The sequence below is a fragment of the Nothobranchius furzeri genome, chromosome 16 (genome assembly GCF_043380555.1).
Source record: "Nothobranchius furzeri strain GRZ-AD chromosome 16, NfurGRZ-RIMD1, whole genome shotgun sequence".
Lineage (NCBI taxonomy): Eukaryota > Metazoa > Chordata > Actinopteri > Cyprinodontiformes > Nothobranchiidae > Nothobranchius > Nothobranchius furzeri.
The window spans coordinates 39129881-39152782 of NC_091756.1; the positions used below are offsets into that span (position 1 = coordinate 39129881).

Here is a 22902-nt window from a genome sequence, read left to right on the forward strand (position 1 = left end):
ACACTTGATCCATGTGATCCATTTTTATGTTCTCAACTTCCAAGTTTGAACATACTGGCTTTGAGTGTTAAACCCAGATAACGGGAAACAACATTCTTTAATCCCACCTTGTGATCGTCTCTAGAAGCAGCTGCTCTTTGCATCACAACTTTTCACGCAGCGTCAGAAAGACGACACATCAATATTTATTTCTCAAGTAATCAGAAACATGATGTGAGAGTTCATCCAAGTTTATTGACATACAGTATATGAGGATCACAGGACAGCTAGCCATGCTAAGAACTAGCCTAGTAATGTGCAATTAGGTGAAACTAGTAATACTCATCCTGAGCCAATCCTGGTTCTAGTCAGTGAGGATAATATTGTGTTGCATGAAGTTCACACAAGACAGCTGGCAATTTCAAAGTCCCAATTCAAAGTTTGGAAAAGCAACGTGTGACACAGACAGGCACAGCTACACTGGATTTAAGCTAACAGGGTGAGTGACTAGAACTGTTGTGCATAGTCTTGGGTTAGATTTGTGCTGACAGGGTGAGATGATTACTGAGCAGAGAGATGCATACATACGGTGGATAGCTAGGACGATTATCTATTGCAGGTGAGAATATTTTAAATAATGCCCTCTTTAGGCTCCTCCTGGGTCAGAGTGCTATCAGAGCCATTCAAATATGATCTTAATAAGGCTATTTACAAACTGTCATGTTCATATTTACAGTTCTTACCGAGGCATTACTGTCATTGCCTTGTTATGAATGACAGAACAATTAATCAAAGACAGTGAGGTACATTTGCCACTTATTATTATTTTGCACACGTATTAGTCAAGATGTTCACATTTTTGTTTTCAAGAGACTGAAACTTTCACAGCAATCGCCAAATTTCTCTCAAGGAACCTGAACGTGGCTCGAGTAGTTCTGCTCCCCAGAACAGGACACATACATAAACCCAACAGGACATTACATATCGATAAAGGATGGTTGTAGTAGAACAGGAGACTGATGGCTCATTTAAATAAATTAGATGTATACCTTCTGAGTTACAGTGAGTGAAGCGATAAAGGGAGAGTCTGACTGAAGGACAAACCAACAACTCCCCTAAGTGCATGCAAAGTATTTGTCACTAGAAGGTGTGAAGAGCACAAACGCACCGTTTTCTAATCACCGGAGAAAACCCTGCTAGTGTGTGTGTGTGTTGGACCAAAATAGAGCAGACAGCTTGAGATTTTACATAATGTGGTACCTGAATCATTTCATAGCAAGTAAGCAATACATGAATCTGAATTACAGCAACAAACCTGCACATTGTCAGAAATCAGCAGACAGAACAAGACAGAAACAGTTCTTAGACTTGGCCAAATCAAATTCATTCAAGTCTGTTCAAACAAAAAGTGTTTTGATAAAGTAACGACGGCCAACAGCTTGTGTTTCATTGTGTTTTCTCTTCTCACACATGCACACACACACACACATAGTTGAGGACAGTTTGCTCTGAACAGACAGTTTGGACACGCCTTGACATAAAGTCTCTCGTCCTTCGTGAGCAGATGATCAGCAGAGATGCCTTGTGAGGTAGCCAGAGTTCCTTCACACATCTCCTTCTCAGTGTAACTGCTACATTTCTGTTGAGAAAAGCTCACAAATAGAAGCTGTGCTACCGGAAGAGCAGCTCCAAACAAGCTCCCTCATGTCTTCATCAGTACCGTTTGCATTCCAAAGCAAAACTGTGGGGTCTTCCACTCAAGCTGCCAATTTGCAGCAATCTGTTAAAGGGGGTGATGGGCGGTTGCTTGTCAGTGAGGTGCTGGCTGAACACTCCTGAGAATTTCTCCATCACTTTTGTTCAAAATGAGGGTCAAGGAGAGGCGTGCTGGTGTCAGATTTCCAACAGATACTTCACAGGGACCAGGCCTCTCTTCTTCCCGCTACTCAGCCGAAGAAAGCCGTCAGTCTCCTCATTTTTCCCCACGCAAATCTGCAGAGGAGGAGTCAAATGGTGAGAAAAGGTGGGGAGAGAGGACTAGTAACATTCAGGAATGTGAGATAAAGTGTGTGCACTTGGACAAAAGCTACACAAAAGCATATCTGAATGTACTCTGTAGTTTTATCAGTTTCTGCAAGAATTTGCATACAATAGGAAAAAAAAACCTCAAGGGTGTGTGTTTGCTCAAGATGAATAATTTATTAAATGTGTATTTAGCTCGTTCACCTGATTCTCTTTCACAGTCATTTGGCCTTTGTCCCGGTTGCCATGGAAACCAGTAATGACCTTCCACACCCGCTCGCCGGGGCGAACCCTCTGCACAAAGTTGGCTGGGAAATATCCCACTTTGTCTCTGATTTTACCCTGGTAATCAAACACACACACACACACACACACACACACACACACACACACACACACACACACACACACACACACACACACACACACACACACACGCGCGCGCGTGCATGTCAGCAATATCAAATGCGTGAATATTATCCTTCAGTAAGAAAACAGGATTAAATTAATTTAAATACAGATTTTATTCTTTGTTGAGGAAAATAAATCACTGCACAACAATTATCTGTATGTTTAAGTTTCTGCTTTTGTTTTTCCAAACTTTGATCACACTTTTCTGAGCAGTTTTGAGATTTGTAGTAGTGAGTACTACATAGTACTACATAGTACACACAGAGGTATTTAAAACCCATACCAACATTCTGCGGTGGTTTTTTCTGCCAGCTTAGTTCTGCAGGTGAAGTTTAAAATGTCAGCTGTCTCATTATAAACTAACTCCAATCTGTCGTCCTCTTTTTCATTCAAACCCACACAGCAACTCTCCAGTACTGGTCTCTGAGCCTTTGCTAAGAATTTCAGCTGTGTGAGACCAAACCAACATGGTACCAGCCTCTATTCAAAGACCTGCTGGTTATTTATAGTGATGATATTTTATTCACAAAAGCCCAGATTTAGTAGAAAGAGAAAGTAAAGCTTCTGAAGTATTGAGAGAATGGAAGACTGTACCTTCCACCAGTCTTCATTGGAGTCATCTGTGACTTGAATTCTGTCACCAGGTCTGCAGACACAAACAGATTATTAATCAAAGTTCATGTTGAGGTGACTCACCTTTATCTTAAACTGCAGATTTTACATATCTGATGCATGCTACCTTCTCCCTTTAGGAAAAAGTGCCTTCTTCCTAAAATCTGATCTTTAATTCAATAAGAAGCAATCCAGTATGAACACATGTTTCATTCACTAATGCCACAAACCACTTCATTTCATGTTTTGTTTTACATGAATCGCTGCAAACATCCCAGAGAAATGCTCATGTCTTATGAGACTGCACTGTTCCATCCTTCCCAGATTATTAGTGTTGTAACACTCAGCAGTTAGTTGTACCTGCTGACAGACAAAAACTAGTTTTCTGACACGCTCTCAGTGCAGCTGTTTGTCCTCCACGTCCTCCCAGTATGATCCCTCCTTTCCAGTCTGAACCCCTGCTATGATCCCGCTGAGGAAGCAGATGGTGTATGAACGCCCTTCTCCACCTGGCTACTGTAATTCACATAAAAACACACTAAATACTGTACACGGAACAGCCTGACTAACTGTAGTTCCAGGTCGTTCTTCTCCTGAGGTAGGAACTTGTAGAGGGCCACGTAGGTGTGAATGGAGTGAACCGCTGCTCGCTTGGGAGTCTGCAAAGAAACAGTAGAAGAGATTAAAAAGACAGTTCATCATGTGGGAGTCTAGAAATGAGAAAATCAAGTCTAAGATGAATTGACAGCGTTTAGTCCAACAAAAAGATGCTGGAAGTAAAAAGAGTAAAATCAGAGAATGCTGACAACACACCTTTAGGCTGACCCTTTCTTCTGAATCAGCCTTCTCACTTTCAGGTGGGGTGAGCACTGCAGAGACACAAACACTAATAAACAAGACAAATAAAGGTCACGTATGAAAAAGAGGCAGACAACAGAGTGAGAGGGAAAAAACAAGGAAAGAAGAAGCAACACGTTTCTATATAGTGCCTGTCAAGATAAAAATCTCGAGGCGCTTCACAAGGAAAAAAATATATAATAAAAAGTTTTTTTTAAATAACATAATAACAAATGGGGAAAATTGAAAAAAATGTGTAAAAAAAATGAGAACGAAGAAAGAAAACGACGGGATCCCGAAAAAGGCAGAATTGGTAGAAAGGAGACAAAGTGGGAGACCAAGTCGTAGTAAAGAGAAGTGGAGGCAGAGCAAACGTTCTCCTGGTATTACAGCACACACACACACGCACACACACACGCACACGCACACGCACACGCACACACACACACACACACACACACACACACACACACACAAACACACACACTTTTATACATATTATAATTTTTATATTATCATTCTTATCTGATATCATATTATATTATATATACGGTACTGTTCTCTATGCAAAGAGAAAAATCTTTAGATTTTTTTGGGTGTGAAGGTTAAAGAATTTCCGCAACTGTTACTCTCTGTTTTTGACATTTAGTTTTAAAATGTGAGAAAATCACGTATGCCTGCATAACCTCTATTTTGGTGTAACCTTACATCACAAGGAACTATTTGTTTAGCAGCATCACAGTAATATCAAGAGACCCAACGGCACAGGAATCATTCGTGTAGGTGATCTCAAAAGGATGAAAAAGTCTAATCACTCTGACTAAAAGCTGTGTAAAAAGAGCAATCTGCATTTGTTTTTTCTAACAGCTTCAATGGCAAATTTGGAAAACAATTAGCTTCAAACGTTACCTATAAATGTAAACAAATGTATTATGGAGATTACTGACAAAACCAAAAACAAACAAATAATAAAAAATATTATAGTGGTTCTCTCGCATTTGCCTAAAAACCTCTGCCAATAACACGTTTCAGACTAAAGCAACTATTGGACCATCCGGTTGTCGATCTTGCCAAACCAGCGCACTTCCCTGGGTTCTCCAGTCTTCACACACTCGTGTATTTAGCAACAGAACACCACTGATAGGTTGGTACCCACTGATTGAACTGAGAGGTTCTCCCACTCAGTAATATCAGAGGAGAAACAGCCGACTGCTACCACTTCTACTTTAGGACAAACTACCAGTCTTTGTCTTTATTTTGAACATGCGTACATACACAAAGTAATACACACAACATAAGTAATTTCTCCTTCTTGGTTTTTTTATTTTTATTTTTTTTACACGTGCTCAAAAGGGAGTAGGAAGAAGCATCAGCTTATTTAATCCCACCCCTTTCTCAACATCAAATAACTAATAGTCATTTAATGTTGTCTAGTAGTTTTTTGGCAAATTACTTTGCAACATATTCACAGAAATGGCACATGGTTTATCAAGATCATATCATAAATACAAACATTTTGTGTTTAGGCACACACTTTTGGACCTTCTTCCTTGTATTTGGTAAACATCATGAGTTGAAGCTTTTTTAAACAGCATCATGTTTGGACATTGCTTCAATTCATCACTCATTCTGTTCCACAGTTTCACTCCACACACAGACACACTAAAAGTTTTTACTGTTGTTCGGACTCGAGCATGTTTGAATTTTAACCCCCCTCTTAACTGATACCCCCCCCCCCCCCCTTTTATGAAACAGTTTTAATATGTTGTCTGGAAGTAGTTTATTGTTTACTTTATACATTAGCTGTGCTGTTTTGAACTGAACTATCTCTGCAAATTTTGAGATTTGTGATTTTAAAAATAAGGAGTTGTATGATCTCTGTAACCAGTGTAACCAGTGTTATGAATGATCCTTATAGCCCTTTTTTGTAACACAGATAATGATGATAATGCACATTTATAGGTGTTTCCCCAAACCTCTGTACAGTAATTTAAATATGTGGAAATAAGTGAACAGTATAGAATGTGGAGTGACTTTTGGTCCAGAATGTGTTTGACTTTATTTAATATTGAGATGATTAATTGATTTATAATTGCTGAATGTCAGATCCTGGTGCTCTGTAGATACAACTGATTTAACTGTTTTTATGGTTTTCTTTATAAATTTCTATTGTTAGACATTCCAATAAGTTGTCAGTTGCAGTTGTCATATTTTCTACCACATGGCAATTTAAAGTTTGGTCCACATATACAGCAACTCCCCCTCCAGTCTTATTCTTTCTGTTAATAAAGTTAGCTTCATATCCCTCTAGGTCAAAGTTCATTCCCTTCTCTTCCGTGATCCATGTCTCAGATGCAATAATTTTGAAGGGATTAGAAAAGTGATCTAAATAATCCTTAATGTTCTGAAAATTTGCATATAAACTTCTGCTATTAAAATGGATTACTGATAATTTATTGTCCATGTTGATGGTGTTGAACTTTTCATCACTGTAGTAGCAGCAGCTGTTGTTGATGCTGGAGAAGAAGTTATTGTCTGGGTCTATGTCCTGCCACTGGTCCAGCACGTTATGGGCTGTATACTGGAATGGTTTAAGGTCCAGGTCACCATGAGCAGAAAGTAGCTGAGTGATGTTGTCAGATGATGTAGATGAATCAGTTGTGTCGGTCTGGTCCATGTGGAGTGTTGTGTGTCCATACCTTCAATCTCAGTACTTCTCCAGCTCCTCCAGAGATCTGATGAGCAGCACTTTAGCTTGTTCAGGAGATCCGTTAAGTTTGACTAATATTTTACAATTTGTGGTCCATGTGTTTTGAATTTTTCCTTGTTTCCTCAAAAATCTGGCTTTCCTGACGATGTCGGCGTTTTGTTTGGTCAGATGTTCGTTGATGTAGACGTTCGTTCCTTTCAGCTTCCTCCCTTGTTTAATCAGCTCTGTTTTGTGCTTTCTGTTGACGAATCTCAATATGACGGCAGATTGATTTGCTTCATTTTTCCGGGCAAGAGGATGGCAGGCCTCGATATTATTACCGTCCACCAGGATACCTTTGGATTTGAGGAAGGAGACAACCTGTTCTTCCATGGAGCTGGCGGACTCCGTGCCGGGATCCTCCCCCTTGTCAGTGGTCACCGCCTGAGCGTATGACCGGGGTTTGAGGTGAAGCCCGGTGATGATCACATCGTTGATCCTGGCGCACTGCTCCAAGTCAGCTACCCTGCTCTCCAGGAACGCCAAACTCCGATCTTTTTCAGCGTTTTGGATGCGGAGAGCTTTAACCTCCTCTACCAGGTTCAGGATGGCTTTCTGTTGCAGTTTGACAGCTGTCATCTCCTCCGACAAAAAGTCCAGCGACTTCTTAATATCATCCCCTTCCTCGGCTGTCAGGGATTTTTTCAGTCCCATTATAAGAACGTATTTTTCTCCAACACGTGTCGTTGTTTTACGCTCGGTTAGGTTTGTCCAGCGTGTCGGCTTTCAGCTTCTCTGACTCCCAAAAAGAAAAACACCATTTCAAGTCACGGACACGAAAAGATGTTTGGTCCTAAAAAACTTGTGACTGGTGTTTGGCTCTATCGCCTTTCCTCTGGAAATGAGGTATCCAGTTCCAGTGGATGCGGATCCAAGGAAGATACCCGAGTGGATGGGAGCAGTAGCTCAGGAGGGAGCGCGAGTTGTCGGGCAATCGGAAGGTGGCAGGTTCGACCCTGGCTCCCACAAGAGAATTCTGCTGTTGTGTCCTTGGGAGAGACACCTCACCCACCCTGCCTGCTGATGGTGGTTGGAGAGATTGGTGGCGCCTGTGCTTGGAAAGCCTCGCTTCTGTCAGTGTGCCCCAGGGCAGCTGTGGTTACAATGAAGCTCATCACCACCAGGGTGTGAATGTGTGCGTGAATGGATGAATGATACACTGTAGTGTAAAGCGCTTTGGAGTCCTCTGCCTCAGAAAGGTGCTATACAAGTGCGGGTCATTTACCATTTCAGTGTTTCGTGACTGTGTTTGCGCTCAAACCCGAGCTTGCTCTGTAAATTCATTATAACAGCTTTAAATATAGCTTCACAAAGTAGCTAATAGTGAATTAATTCCAGTTGTTCAACCCTCAGAAAAACAATCTTCAAATCTGTCAAAGAAAGTCATGATTCTTTATTATTTTTATTATTATTCATTTTATTTTACAAATGTGAAAGTTTGACCTACTCCCTGGAATGTGTTCCTCCTCAGCGATAGGCTGGTGTTCTAGTTTATCCTGCAGGTTTTCTGCCTTGAACAAAGACAGAAAAGTCGTTTCAGATTAATGTCGGCTTGACTTTTTATGCATGACTGGTGCTGGCTGGTCGTTTTCTACCTCGTGACAGGGGGATTCAGAGATACTACCGAAGCTGGAGCGACTCATCTGCGCCAGTGATGTTCCGTAGCGCAGAGCTTCATAGATGGGGTCAACCATGACTTTTTCTGTCTCTGTGTACAGGCAAACAAAATGAAAAGTTAGATTTTCATAGCTGCTTTACAAATTGTGCCTTCGTGATTTAAATCTTCAAACGTTGTGATCATTTTTATTATTGTTTTCTTGTGAGATAAACCTGCTCCATCACTCACCCTGAGCAGCAGGAACTTCTCTGACTGCACCCAGCGTATCAATGGTCAGCAAAGGAGAGCTGAAGTTTCTTTTAAAAGCTCCTGTCTGACATATCAGAATAGATACACAAGGAGCAGATGAGAAAATGTAACTTGAGATGCTAAAGAAGTAAGACTAACACAAACCCTCTGTGGCCCTGTATGAGACCTGAGTAATTAAAAATGTTTCAATAAGCAACAAAGGCAGAGCAGAGCGGCACAATGAGTGGAGAAGATGTTTACATTTAAACAGAATTATCATGCTGTTATGAACACTGTGCTGTGCAGGATTAAGCCTTTGTCAAATATAATTATTATGCTTCAACTGTGCAATTTAATTAATTTGTTCTGAGCCACCTTGTATCAGTTTAGGCTGTTACACATGCACATTTTTCACAATAAAAGCCCTGGTAAGAATAAAAATGTTCCTATTTCATTCAAATCCATATGGGCTTTCGTTTATTAATGTAAAGAATGTAATAAAGTTGAAGCAAAACTGGAATGTTTTATTTACATCTTTTATCCATCCATCAAGTAAACAGTGAAATCTGTCAGGACAACTTTAATTATAAGGCGCGTAACTAAGCAACTGAAAGAAAATTATGACAAGTCAAACTAGGGCTGGGAGACAAAATGATATAAATATATATTTGAAATAACTTTTCCTCGATAAACATGAGATCAGGTAAATAAATATGTTGTTATAAAGAACAGATAAACAGCCAATCAGATTAGGTGCTGCATCAGTGTTGGACCAATCAGTGGCTGGACTAGAGCCACAGCAGGCAGCCAGGGACGATGCTAACGGCTAGTGTTTGTGTAGCTTTAGCCTCTTGCTTCAGGTAACAGGTTACATGGCTGGTAAACAATGAAAACCAGAAAAAGATGGAGGAAACAGTAAATGACCTTGACGGTAAGGGACCAAACAGTTCAGTTGAGTGTGTGTTTATTGGCTAGTTAAGGATGTAAAACTTCATCATCCCAGTTACAAGAGCAGGTTATTAAACTTATATTTTTGTCATACATGCTTTAAGTAATTACCATGCTCTTTCATCCCTGGCAACAAATTCAAATATTTCCTGACATTTTTCCATTTGAACCTTTAGGTTTATGAACTCATGGCAGCAACGAGCCTACCTCTATCCACCTGAAGTGCACAAACAAACTGCGTAGGTGCTTTCAAGAAAAATAATACATTTTAAGTACTTTTCCATCTTGTTGCATGAAAGTCACATAACCAAAGAGAGTAATACTGCGATTACTCACCGGTGGTTTAAACAATCCTTTACTAGTACAAAGGTTCTTAAAGGAAGACCTGGCAAAGTAGGAATCATCTGAAAACCTACATAAACACCACAAAGGTCTTTTACACTGAAGTTTCTTTTTTTAGCAAGAAAAATAAGTTTAGCTACATGATTTACAGATAAAAGACCTATTATGAAACTGTCATGATCATGTTTTAATCTGCAAATGAAAAGTTTATAAAAATAGCTCATCAGCTTTATTTGTTATCTGTTTCATGTCTGTTAAGGCTTTAGAGGTGCTTTATAAATAAACCTGACATATACTTAAAAGAAAAAGTCAGTCAAATGTCTCATCATGAAGATCTCGTATTATGTTGGATGCAAGGATATCACAATAAACCAAATATGAGCTTCTCTGTGTCCTATGAAACAAATGCTTTTATGAACCAGAGTCAATATTTTCAGGAAAAGATCAAATGACTAAAAGTTAAGGCGAGCAGCAGTAGAGCAGGTCGTCCAGTAATCAGAAGGTTGCAGGATCGATACCGGCTCCCGCCTGCTGGTGGTGGTCAGAGAGACGCCTGTGCTCAGCAGCCTCACCTCTGTCAATTCAATTAAATTCAATTCAATTCAATTTTATTTGTACAGCGCCAAATCACGACAAGAGTCGTCTCAAGGCACTTCACATAATAAACATTCCAATTCAGGTCAGTTCATTAAGCCAATCAGAAAAAATGTTTTCTATATAAGGAACCCAGCAAATTGCATCAAGTCAATGACTAGCGTCAGTGACTTTACAGCAATCCTCATACTAAGCAAGCATTTAGCGACAGTGGAGAGGAAAAACTCCCTTTAAACAGGAAGAAACCAGAGGATCCTGGCTCAGTATAAGCAGCCATCCACAATAACTCACTGGGGATCGAGAAGACAGAGCAGACACACACACACACACACACACACACACACACACACACACACACACACACACACACACACACACACACACACACACACACACACACACACACACACACACACACACACACACACCAAGCAATGTGTCTATGGTTACATTGTGATTTCTTAGTAAATATTCTATTTGGCGAGAGATAAACTTTATTGTATTTATCCTAGTGAATCTATTGTTAAACGGGTAAACTAGTAGTAGCACATCCAACGGCATGTTGGAGGCAGGGCAAGGGCCCCAGGGCAGCTGTGGCTACATTGTAGCTCATGACGGTGTTGTAAAGTGCCCTGGGGGGTTCTAGGACTCTAGAAGGCACTATATCAAATGCAGGCCATTTAAGTACTTTTAAGGACGTGGCATCTCATGCAGACAGGAGTGAGTGGCCTCTTTCAGGTCCCATTTCATGCCCATGCAACAGTTATAAATGAGACCCCTGGTGTCCTTGATGCTTTCTCTGAATAATGCATCCATTGTCCTTGTTTTAATCTCTCTGCCACAAAGCGCTCCAGGAAGTGCCATTTCCAAACCCAGTTAAAACTAAATGACATTAAGTCAGCATCCCACTTCCCTCAGCATCACTGATTATCACTCTTCTGTTACATTATGAAACAGAACAGATCCACTGTCGCTTTATGCTTGCTTAGTATGAGGATTGCTGTATAGTCACTGACACTAGTCAGTGACTTGATGCAATTTGCTGGGTTCCTTATATAAGAAAAATTATTTCTGATTGGCCTAATGAACTGTCCTGAATTGGAATGTTTATTATGTAAAGTGCCTTGAGACGACTCTTGTCGTGATTTGGCGCTATATAAATAAACTTGAATTGAATTGAATTGAATATATGTGACTGTTCTGAACCAAGACCATGTAATCCAACAGGAGTGTGTGAGTGTGTGTGTGTGTGTGTGTGTGTGTGTGTGTTCTGTTGGGAATTATTTTGTGCAGTGCTCAGCATGTCCAGTTGCCCAAATAAATCTATAATACATCTTAAACTTTGATTTGATTAAATTAATTTTAACCTGCTTGATTGTGGAGGTATTGTAAAATTTTTTGTAATTAATTAATGCACTCTGCTAACAAGCAGAAAAAAGCCCCCCAAAAAGTAAAGACATAGACATAGAAAAGTAAAAACTCAACTGAGCGAGATTAGCGTTTTCAAGTTTGTGCTTTTACTTTTAATTAATGACCAGGGGCCTCATTTATCAAGCTTGCTTACGCATAAAACGGGGTTGGAAAACTACGTAAGCAACTTTCCATGCAAACTTTGGGATTTATGAAAGAAAACTTAGCAGAAAAATGTGCGCAATTTTAAGTTGACTAAGGACCTTGCTAACGCAAGAATATGGAATGCAGAATATAATATCATGCGTCTGTGACAGTGTGTGTCCTGTCACTGTGACCCAATTAATTATGCGCCCTGGCTACATAGACAAGGGAGATCTCCATTTGGCTGACTGGTTAACACGCGTGGCTTTCACCCGGGACTCTGGGGATCTAATCCTGATTGGACCATTTTTTTTATATCCGCCACAGATCTCTCTGAAGAACTCAGCATTGACGGCTTCAGCAACGCTGTGCCACTCCGTGGATTTTCTCTTATTTGTTTTGCAAAAGCACTTCCTTTCATTTCTCCACCTCACCCACACGTACCTCAATTTCTGCTTCTGTGAAATTGTGCTTCCTTGATCTGCCTTGATCTACGGTCGCCATCGCCATTGGCGGAGCGCTGCAACAGCCAGCTTATGTATATGCATGAGGTCCACAAGGCACTTTGCATTGACTATTTATGGCAGTAAGTGGGCGTGGTTAGAGCGGGATGTGACTAAAATGCAGCTGAGAAACATTCTTGTTAGTCTCCGATTTATGAAGCGGAGATTGCGTGCAGCTGTGCGTACTCCAATTGTTGATAGATCACAAACCTACTTGGCATAAGTACTTTTTTTTTTTGCTGAGCTTAAGTACGGTTTTAGTAAGGATTCCACGCAATGTTTGATAAATGAGACCCCAGCAGTGGAAGAAGGAAGGCTGACACAAAAATGTGTTTATTTGGTAAACGTGATAGTATGGCTCCACCTTTTCAAAGTGGAAGTAGATGAAAACCCATCATTCATCTTTAGATTTGTCAATGGATTGGAAATATAAATATTATTATTTTTTGAAATGCCCATCTCTAAATCAAAAGTAAAATAAACGAGTACTTTAAAGACTACACCAGGTTAGCCGTTACTGTAGCTGGAACATTAAACCCATGTTTTCATTACATCAGCTTTTTCTCTCACATTGTGGTGGATGGCTGTTTATACTGAGCCAGGCTGAGGATCCTCTGGAGATTTATTCCTGTTAAAAGGGAGTTTTCCTCTCCACTGTCACTGCAGGCTTGCTTAGTATGAGGATTGCTGTAAAGACACTGACACTAGTCAGTAACTCGATGCAGTCTGCTGGGTTCCTGAAACCTGAACTGTATTGGAATGTTTACTCTGTGAAGTGCCTTGAGACGACTTGATTTGGTGCTATATGAATAAACTGAATTGAAATAGGAAGACAAACTGAAAAAAATCAAAAAAACTTCATTAACGTTGAAATGCTACAGATCCGATTTTCTCTGTAGGCTTAAATGTTCCCAGTGAAGTTCTACTTCTGTCTCCTTTTATCTGTATCTGTTGGACAAAAACAAAAGCCCAAACACCAAATTTGGTTTTATTGGTAAAATAAGTTGAAAATGGTAATTTAACTGTATGAACTTTCACTACGTTAACTGTCTGACTCTTAGATGATGTTCAGAGAATGAAGATACTGCGTTACACTTCATGTTATGAATTACTGAGAGTACAGTGCTTGAGCTCATAAATTTCAGATTAGTTACACTGACTTGGTCTGTTCCTTTAGGACTCTGCTGCTAATGGACAGTCTCCCTGCAGCATAAAGCCTCCATCCACCCTAAAGCCCTTCCAGCAGTGTCGCTGACATTTCTGTTCTAAAACATCAACTGCTGCCAAAGGTTCATTCGTTTATACATTTAATTGTATTTGAGGGAAGCACTCTGACTATAAACAACACTAAACACTTCACCATAGTAATTAAATAACTAGATGTGTGTAAATGCTGCCTAAACCTTGGATGAATTCCTCCCAGATTCAGTGAAATGCCTAATCCACATATTGATGAGTGTGCAGTGATCGTAAAGGACACTGCTGACGACTCGGCAAGAGCCCGCTGTGTCACATTCTCAAGGGATTTCATCCGCCTCAAACACAGTGAATTTCACACAGAATTAGGCAGACCAGCTGCTATGGGGAGATATTGATTTTCCTGCAGAGTTTAGAAGGGAGGAAGGAAATGTAGCAGTCAGATGAGGAAGAGGACAAGAGGAGGGTATTGCATGAGAAGGAGAAGGAGAAAGGGCAAAAGCTGACTCAATTTTGGGCTCAAGCCACCTGAACTTCATCATTATCAGCTTTTTCCTTCTGTCATGGCAATAAGCCACGGCATATCCATGTTCCAGTTTTAACCCATACCGTTGTGTGTTTGCTGGTTTAAAAAAAGGCCTCATCATTCAACAACATGCCAGAGGTTTTACTCTTTTTCAGGCTCGGACTATTAGCAGGAATAAGCGCTCCACCAAATGACTCAGAAAGACACTTACAGCATGCAGTGGCTGTTTAATTATGCTGACAGTGCATTCTGAATTACTTTCATTTTCTCCAGGGAGCATTCCACACTCCCAGAACATTTTCGAAACAATTACAATGAGTAGAAAAATGTCATTAATTATGTGAACCTTTGTTGTTCACGGTAAGTCAACCAGCAGCAGCCGAAACACACTCAAGTTATTATTGTTAATGAGAACAAAGCCAACGTATTTAAATGTTTTATTCTAATAAGATGTCTTAACAAAAACATCACTCTTAAGGTCAAGTCACTTTACCCTCTCAGGCTGTAAATGTTTTGATAAAAGGACGAACAACAAAGTCCTTCAGGGGTACTTCTGAGTAAAAAAAATTCTCATGAAATACGTATGTGGAGTAACCAGGTGGGTAGGTTTTAACGATGCAAATCTGCAACGCCTGCCTGCAGAGGGTTAAAGATTCTGAAAAAGAGCTAGATGAGTAAGGAAATCTTATACAACGAATAACTGCTCAGATTTAGACTAATTAATTAAACACACATCAGTTTACTGTATCTGTCCATGAAATGTTTTATTTTTAATGTTGGGACAGAAACCTGAGTCTGTCTGAGCTGAAGTCTCTTACCTTGCCATTACAGGCCTGCTGGGAGAGCTCAGAGGAGCACCAAAGGTGTGCAGCCAGCTTACAAGCATTGCATCGCAGACCCTGTTTGGAGTTCCCTGAATCGACACACAACCAAGCATCAACTTATTAGGTCACAAGCACTGCTTACCTCTAATGACACATGGCCCTTTATGTAAAGGTGGTATTGTGCCTACCTTGGATTGTATGTTTGCATCGCTGGCAGGGTGTAGGTCTACGGAAGACATGCTCCTGGAAACAGTGGGTCTTGATTGGCTGGGCCTGAGACTTTGGCTGGGTCTTAGAGGTTCTGGAGAGTGAGGGACTGATGGATGGGGAGTGTGAGGACAGCGAAGGGTTGGGACTGATAGAGGGAGAAAGAGAGGGAGAGCGCTGGTAGCCCAGGGGAGATTCAGAGAAAGGAGGAGGAGATGGTGGAGGTGGCGGTGCGGTGATGAGGGCCGAGGGTAGGCGAGCTTCACCGTTGCTGCGCTGGAAAAAGTTGTCCACACTCTTGCTGCGGATGACGGACTTGAGGGACAGGGAGCGCTTCAGACGCTGCAGCTAGAACAAGGAGAGGAAATGATTAGAAAACTTTCTGCAGAAATTAAAAAATGATAAATTCACATGTTGCAGGATTTCAGAAAACACTTTCATCTGTGCACTTGGAGGAAGAATGCAAATAAAAATCACGGAGGCCATGTAAACCAACCAGGAGATAACAGAAGTCTTAAAACAAACCATGCAAATGGAGGCAATCCTCAGATATTAAAGTTTATTGGAATTTTACTGAGTGGAGAGGAAAATATGTTTGTAGACAGATAAAAACTTTGCAATGAACTATTATTATCTATAAAACATGGTGGGTGGCTAATATCTGGGCCAGGACAGAACTTGGTGTTTCCTTAATCAGTATCAGTGTAGTCTGATAGGTCTGATAGGTCTTTTCTTTGGACCACAGTAAGATTAACAGTAGGATTCATACCCTCATCTTTAAACAGTTCTGTTCTCCTAGTTTTTACAGTGTTTCAAGTAAGTTATTTTATAAACCTTGATGCCACCAATGGTCTATCATTACTTTTACATAATTTTGGGGATTTTTGCCCTTGAATGCTACACTTTACTACTGACAACCAATACTTTCTTTTCTGTATTCCCCTGATGCTATGTGAGTTACATTTGTTAAAATAATTTTAAGTAGAAACAGTAGAGGTGACTTTTTATAAGACCATTATTTGTCAAGCATGATAATGCCTGCTGTGCTTGAGAATGGGTGCTTAAAAACCCTCTTAACAGTGTCCTTAGACTGTCTTTGTCCTCTCTGACTAACATCTAATCTTCTGTCTTTAGATCCCTGTCCTTTTAGCCTTAGATTGCACATTTGCACCCCCTTGTGAATCCTCACAAGTCAATACCCCTTAAAATTCATGCTGAATTAGTGTTATTGAGCGTTGTGAACATTTACACTGGATGCAGTCAGTGTTGAACACCAATCACAGTGCTTATCTTTGCCTCCAGTGGCCTGCATGCTTGTCACGCTTGCCTCTTGGCCATGATAGAGAGGAGCTGATTATTTGGGGCAGCATTTGCTCAGGAGGTAGAGCCGGTTGTCCAGTAATCGGACGGTTGCAGGTTTGATCCCAGCTTCCAACAGAGAACTCAGCTGTTGTGTCATTGGGCAAGACACTTAACCCTCCCAGCATGCTGGTGGTGGTCGGAGGGACTGATGGCGCCTGTGCTTGGAAGCCTCGTCAGTGCACCCCAGGGCAGCAGTGGTTCATCATCACCAATGTGTGAATGTGTGTGTGAATGGTAGATGATACTGTAGTGTAAAGCGCTTTGGAGTCCTCTGACTCAGAAAAGCGCTAGGCAATACAAGTGTAAGTCTTTTGTCATAATTACTGAGTTGTGGGCGAAGAATACAGTTTTTTAAATAGTAACTGTATCAAGTGAATAAAGAAAAAAGAAAAGGGTTTGAGACTAAAGAGTAGCTCCTTGGCAGTCTCTGACTTAACTGATGAAGTAAAACTGGCCTCAAAGCTGCACTAGTGATGTATACAGTCATCTCGAGTTCTTTGGAAGTCAGGCAAACTTTTGGTGACACATAAAAAACTTGGAACTTAACATAAAAGTAAACATTTCTGTTTACAGCTGTGATGTCACCACAATCTTGTTAATTGAGCTGTTGAGCTTCAAAATCCACCTCCATCCCATCTTCACAGAGAAAAATCAATGGGTTTGATAAATTGTTCCTCTACTTTAAGCAAGAGATTCAAAGATGTCAATTAGGTTGAGTGATGAAAACAGTCCACCCTCGTGAGCCATTAGTGAGCTCCTCTCATAAGCGTGTCCATGGGGGAGCTGACTTCATGCTTTCTTTATGCCTTTTCTTGGCTCAACTGAAGAGCCAATCAGTGATGGATGTTATCCTCTCTATTAGAGCTTTAACTCACCTGACTTTGTTAATCTTCTTGTGTGGCTGATTCACTTCAGGGGAAAAGGGATAACTTCTTCAAGAGCAAACATGTCTTATTCTCAATAGATAATTAAATCTCCCTGAGCTCAACTGACTGAAGGAGTAGAAACCTGAATTCATAGCTAATGTAATAGGACTGGACATGACCCAATAACATTTATATTAATATAAATAACATGTGAATTACAAGAGTAGTTGCTAAATTAGCTTGCTTCTTCTCTGTCTCTGACTGTCATCAAATCTATTCTTATGGCTTCAGTCGATTGTCGACTGACAAAACTTACAGGGGTAATTTTGTTGGGGAGGTTTGTTTGTGTTTGAGTGAGCCTTTTCACCAGGACATCCCGTGTTTTGTTTTTCCTGTTTGTTTGAATAGAGAGGCCGAACCCCCCGTGTAATGGGCTCAACACACGGGAGGCGACATCGCCTCCCCTCCATTCAATTACAATGAGACATGCGAGGAAAAGCGATAATCACCGTTCTCCCTCCTAAGCGACATGCAAAAAATGTGCATGCGAAATTTTGCGCTCTTACATGTGTCGTGCACAGGTGAACCAGCGAGTCAATCCCAGAAAGTTGAGAAAATTAAAACTTTTCATCGCTGTCACTCAGATAATGACCAATCAGTGGACATTTCACAACTCTGTTGCAGTGAAGCTTGCACACAAGAATTTCACTCGCATGTACTGTACCAGTGTACCTGCACATGTGACGTGACAATAAAAGTGATTTGATTTGATTGACTGACCAATGAGCGGACAGGATGCTTTTCAGTACATCTCTGGGCAAACATGGAGGAAAAATTAATACTTGTGTAAATGTCGTGTTGGATTTCCCAGAGCTTCACAACATGTCTACAAAAGAATGTAGAGATCTTCACAAAAAGGCATCGACATGGGAAATTGTCATCAATACATCAGATAAATGGTAAATGACCTGTATTTGATACAGAGCCTTCTAGAGTCTTAGAATCTCCCAAGGTCATTCACCCATTCACACTTTGGTGGTGATTAGCTACATTTCAGCCACAGCTGACCTGGTGCGCACTGACAGAGGCGAGTCTGCCATACACAGGTGCCACCGGTCCCTCTGACCATCACTAGCAGGAAAGGTGGGTTAAGTGTCTTGCCCAAGGACACAACAACAGACTGAGCGGGGCTCGAACCTGCAACCTTCTGATTATAAGGCGAGCACTTAACTCCTGTACCACCGTTGCCTCAAAGATAAGTTTACTTTATAGATGCAAACATTTTTGTAAGGTTATCTAGTGCAATAGCAAACCTGAATAAAAGGCATCTGTGTATTATATTACTCTGAACTGCTTTAATAACCAACATTCCCTCCAATCTGACGGCCAATCAAAACAGCAGAAGACTGGCTAGTCACCCTGGAACAGAGCGCATTGCTAGCTTGTGCCGCTGCTGCATGTCGCCTCTCATGTGTCCTGTGGTTATTAAAGCGACAGCGACGAGTTTTGATAATCAGGCTCTGCAGAAGCCTGTTAATTACCTGCTGATTGAAATCAGGTGTGCTGAAACAGAGTTACATTTAAAACATGCTGGATACCGGCCCTCCAGGCTTGGAATTTAATACCCCTGATCTATGTAGTTGATTGAAGTGAACCTCAAATAATTTAAATATGGTTTGAAAATCCATTTATGTCAGCAATTCAACTTAAAAAGTGAAACTAATAAATAAGATGGACTCATTCCATGCAAATCCAGATACAGAGTACTTCAAGTCTTTATTTGTTATAATTGTGATGATTATGGCTTACAGCTGATGAAAACCCCACATCCTGCAAAGGGTTCCTGAGCCTTTAGATGATCTCTCAAGCTGGGTTGGATTACTGACAAAAATTCACTTTTGCAACATATTCTAATTTTTCCAGTTTCACCGTATTATGAAATAAACATCTCATGATGTTTTTCCTTGGAAATAGTTAAAGGTAATATTATGAATGATATGAAGTAGCCCATCTCTAATTGATTTGTTTATATTCATTATAAATTGTGCTACTTGTGTCTTTGTTCTGTGTTCAGTGACCTTGTGAGTCTTGAAAGGCACTTTTAAATAACATGTATTATTATTATTAAACCTCTGTAGTTGAGGTAAATAGAACAGAAAATAAACCACAGCCCTTTTTGGAAGCATTCAAATTAGATACGGATACAGAATCAAAAATATCCTTGAACCTTGTTTGACACTTTAGAACAGTGATTCCCAACCAGGGGTATGCGTACCCCTAGTGGTCCATGAGTGCATTACAGTAATCAGCGGGTGTCTGCACTGCTCCATCTCCCCTAGGGGTGTGCCGATTCACCATTTAATTGATGCATCGCGATGTGACATGTGCTGACTCTAAATCGATCTGAAAATTAAACACCAGTAAGACAAAAGAAATGTTGATTTACTTCCAGAGAATCACTCCTCCTCACTCACCAGTAAACAAACAGGGTGCAGACACTGAGGTGGCAGAAACAACCTGGGTGTTCACCTCAACAGCAAACTGAACTATATCAAATAAGTTCATTTTGTCTTTGTTCTAAAGCAATAAGTGTCCTTTTCGGCTAAGCCAAGTTGCTGTGGGTGGGGTATGTCTGCTGGATGCTGGTGAGGGGGAAATGAGTGTTAACAAAAGCAAATACACACACACACACACACACACACACACACACACACACACACACACACACACACACACACACACACACACACACACACACACACACACACACACACACACACACACACACACACACACACACACACACGCCATTTGGACAGAGAAAATTAAGCTGGGATGAATTATTGTTTTGGTCCACCCCTGACGCACACTCGCCATACTTTTTGCTTTTTGACAATTCAGCCAGCGGTTGGCATTTTGGTTGTACTCATTGCTCTGGCCTATCCATTGAGTGGCTTTTATGGAATGGGGCCAGTTTGAAGACGTAATCCATCTGAAAACCCACACCGGTACTGACGATGGTCTAACAAGCGGTCTTTGAAATCACAGTCACATTTAGGCTCAGGTTTTGAGAGCTCCTGAAGATAAAATCACATCAATTCTGGAGATTAAACACTTCTTCGGGAATACTGGACAGGGATCCTGTTCCTCTCGCAGACAAAAATGCCTTTTTGGGTTCTAGGCAATATTCAAAGTGCAGACTAGATAAGAAAGAAATAACTCCTTCTCAGCTGCAGACATATGTTAGTGTTTACAGTCGGGGGGGGGGGGGGGGGGGGGGGTGTCTGCATTTGAGACTACCTTGATGGGGAGAATAATGAGGCAAACGGGCCTCCTTCAGCCATGTGCAATGGCTTAGCTGAGTGGCAGAGAGGAAAATGCATGCAGGAAGCCAAAAACAGCTTTGGGAGTGTTTCTGATCAAGAAATAATAAAACATGGTGAAAAGCTCCAAAAAGTGGATTTTTGCATTAAATAGGACCTTTAATCCCTGTGATGCTAGTTAGAACAATTATGATCATAAACCAGGGATTAACAAGGGCCCTTTACATGTTTTTGTTTGTTTAAAGAAAAAACAAAACACAAAATTCTATCAACAGTTAATTATCCACGTACAAGCAATGACACATAATGCCAGACGTAAGCTCTAGGAGCTGCAGGGCATCACACAGCATAAACACTACTATCTTTGAATCTCCTAGGTTTTGTAGTTACAGTCATTATCTCAAAGGTGTTGGTGTAGCTGCTGCTTTATTGCTTGAGAGTCATTTGATCCTGGAACTGTCTGTGTTGAAAACACAAGTCAGAAACTGAATGCTAATGAATGCAAATCTCAACATTTCTTCGTGGCGTGCTTGCATCTCTCTGTAGGGTTTTGAAAATCTATTTATAGATCACAGAACTGGAGACCCTCCACACTTGTGAACTAGTGACAGTAATTAGCTCGTCACAAAGAAACATTTGTGTTTAAACAAGGCTCAGGATAAAGAAAGAAGCAGAGTGAAAGTAAATGGCAGAGCCTTCCTGAAACTGAAAAACAAAGCACAAGAGGTAAGAAAATGGTATAGAGCAGCAGAAGAGCTGGAAATAGCACATCACCGCTATCAACCTGTGTCAGTCTTGTTTATAGATGTTTGGCGAAGGCTTCTATAAATAGGCTGTGGAGGGAAATGCTCGAGTGAATTAATTATTAAGAGGAACAGGGTGGGTGTTCAGATAAAATTACTCGAAATGGCAAAAAGTGTTCCTGCAGGCACAAATATCAGCTTAAAACTCCTGTGTTTCATTTGCTGTCTTCTGAAACTTAAAGCTTTGAGACAATTTTACCAGCAGCATCTGAAACATGATAATGTCTCTCGACTCGTTTTTCTAACCAAATTTCTTCAGGGCATCAGAACATGAAGTCAGAACAATGAACAAGAATTAAGTCAGTGATCTGGCTGGGATCTCTCATACGTATGCATGCACACTCACACTGAGGGTCAAGTTGGAATAGTTTTGGACTGATAGACCGTATGTACATGCTACTCACAAATATGAAACTTGAATCAACAACCTTCTTGCTGTGAGAACGAATCATCACGCCACCATGCGAACATAAAATAGGCCAGAGAAATAAAAACAAGCAAAAAGTAATGACAATGATTTATTTAGATTTGGTTATTTTAGCCATTATCTCATGCAAGTCTGCTTCTAGACCTGCAGAAAAAGACAAAAAAAAAAAAGGGACACAACAACAATACAACAAGATCTAGCTATCACTGCGCCAACTTGATGAAGAAAATATATAATCAACATTGCTTAACTGAAGAATCACGATGTAAGGTTATGAAGTTCATTGTTTTCAACTCCACACAGCTGCCCCTGTGCACAATAACACCCGTGTAGAAAAACCAAGGTCGGGTGTTCCTCAGACTGTTTACATTCCAGGAGAAGAGTCCGAAGGAGAAGAAGAAGCTTTACTTAATCAAAGTACTTTATTTGTGATTAAAATTATTAAGCAAAACAGATGTTGATCAACAATAATCAAGTGAATGATCTGTGAAATAAATATGTCATGAGTTATGTTTAATGAAAACAGGACAACTGCACAGACATACTGACCCTCATCTCCATAGAAACGCATGACACATTGTTCCAACCAATCAGAGCTTTCGGCTGCCGCAGGAGAATCTGGTGTTGACTTCAAGTGTCCAATCCACTTTACTACAACTTATCAACAATTCAGAGATATAAAACAAGGCAACGCCATTTTAAGATCTGTTCCATTTTGACTTCAGTTCTAGTCACCGTCATCCTAAAGAAAAGCACAGCCTGGCCAGATGTGTTTTCTTCTTTAAACTAAGAACTGTGAAGCTGGAGATTTTCGTCGTTTAACAACCAGACGCCATCCTTTCAAAATAAGAGCACCTGCTGACGCGCCGCCGAACGGTACCGGGGTCGACCCTCCAGACGGGCTTTGAAACGTTGTGACCGCTGCACCGACAGCTCCAGCGTACATCCGAGGTTCTTGGACCTGGCATTT

The 22902-nt window shown here is 40.7% G+C and overlaps 1 protein-coding gene across 1 annotated transcript in view; it reads right to left on the reverse strand.

Annotated features, from left to right (window-relative positions):
• Positions 1 to 214: 214 nt before the first annotated feature.
• Positions 215 to 22902, reverse strand: part of LOC107387584 (SH3 and cysteine-rich domain-containing protein 2) — a 59977-nt gene continuing 37289 nt past the window's right edge. The window contains exons 2-11 of the mRNA XM_015962640.3: positions 15133 to 15499; positions 14939 to 15033; positions 8457 to 8541; positions 8206 to 8318; positions 8058 to 8121; positions 3838 to 3893; positions 3595 to 3683; positions 3007 to 3058; positions 2206 to 2343; positions 215 to 1971 (exon numbers count right to left, since the gene is read on the reverse strand). Of these exons, the coding sequence (XP_015818126.3) occupies positions 1873 to 1971; positions 2206 to 2343; positions 3007 to 3058; positions 3595 to 3683; positions 3838 to 3893; positions 8058 to 8121; positions 8206 to 8318; positions 8457 to 8541; positions 14939 to 15033; positions 15133 to 15499 (1158 nt within the window). The 3' untranslated portion in view covers positions 215 to 1872. The remainder of the gene's footprint in view (positions 1972 to 2205; positions 2344 to 3006; positions 3059 to 3594; positions 3684 to 3837; positions 3894 to 8057; positions 8122 to 8205; positions 8319 to 8456; positions 8542 to 14938; positions 15034 to 15132; positions 15500 to 22902) is intronic.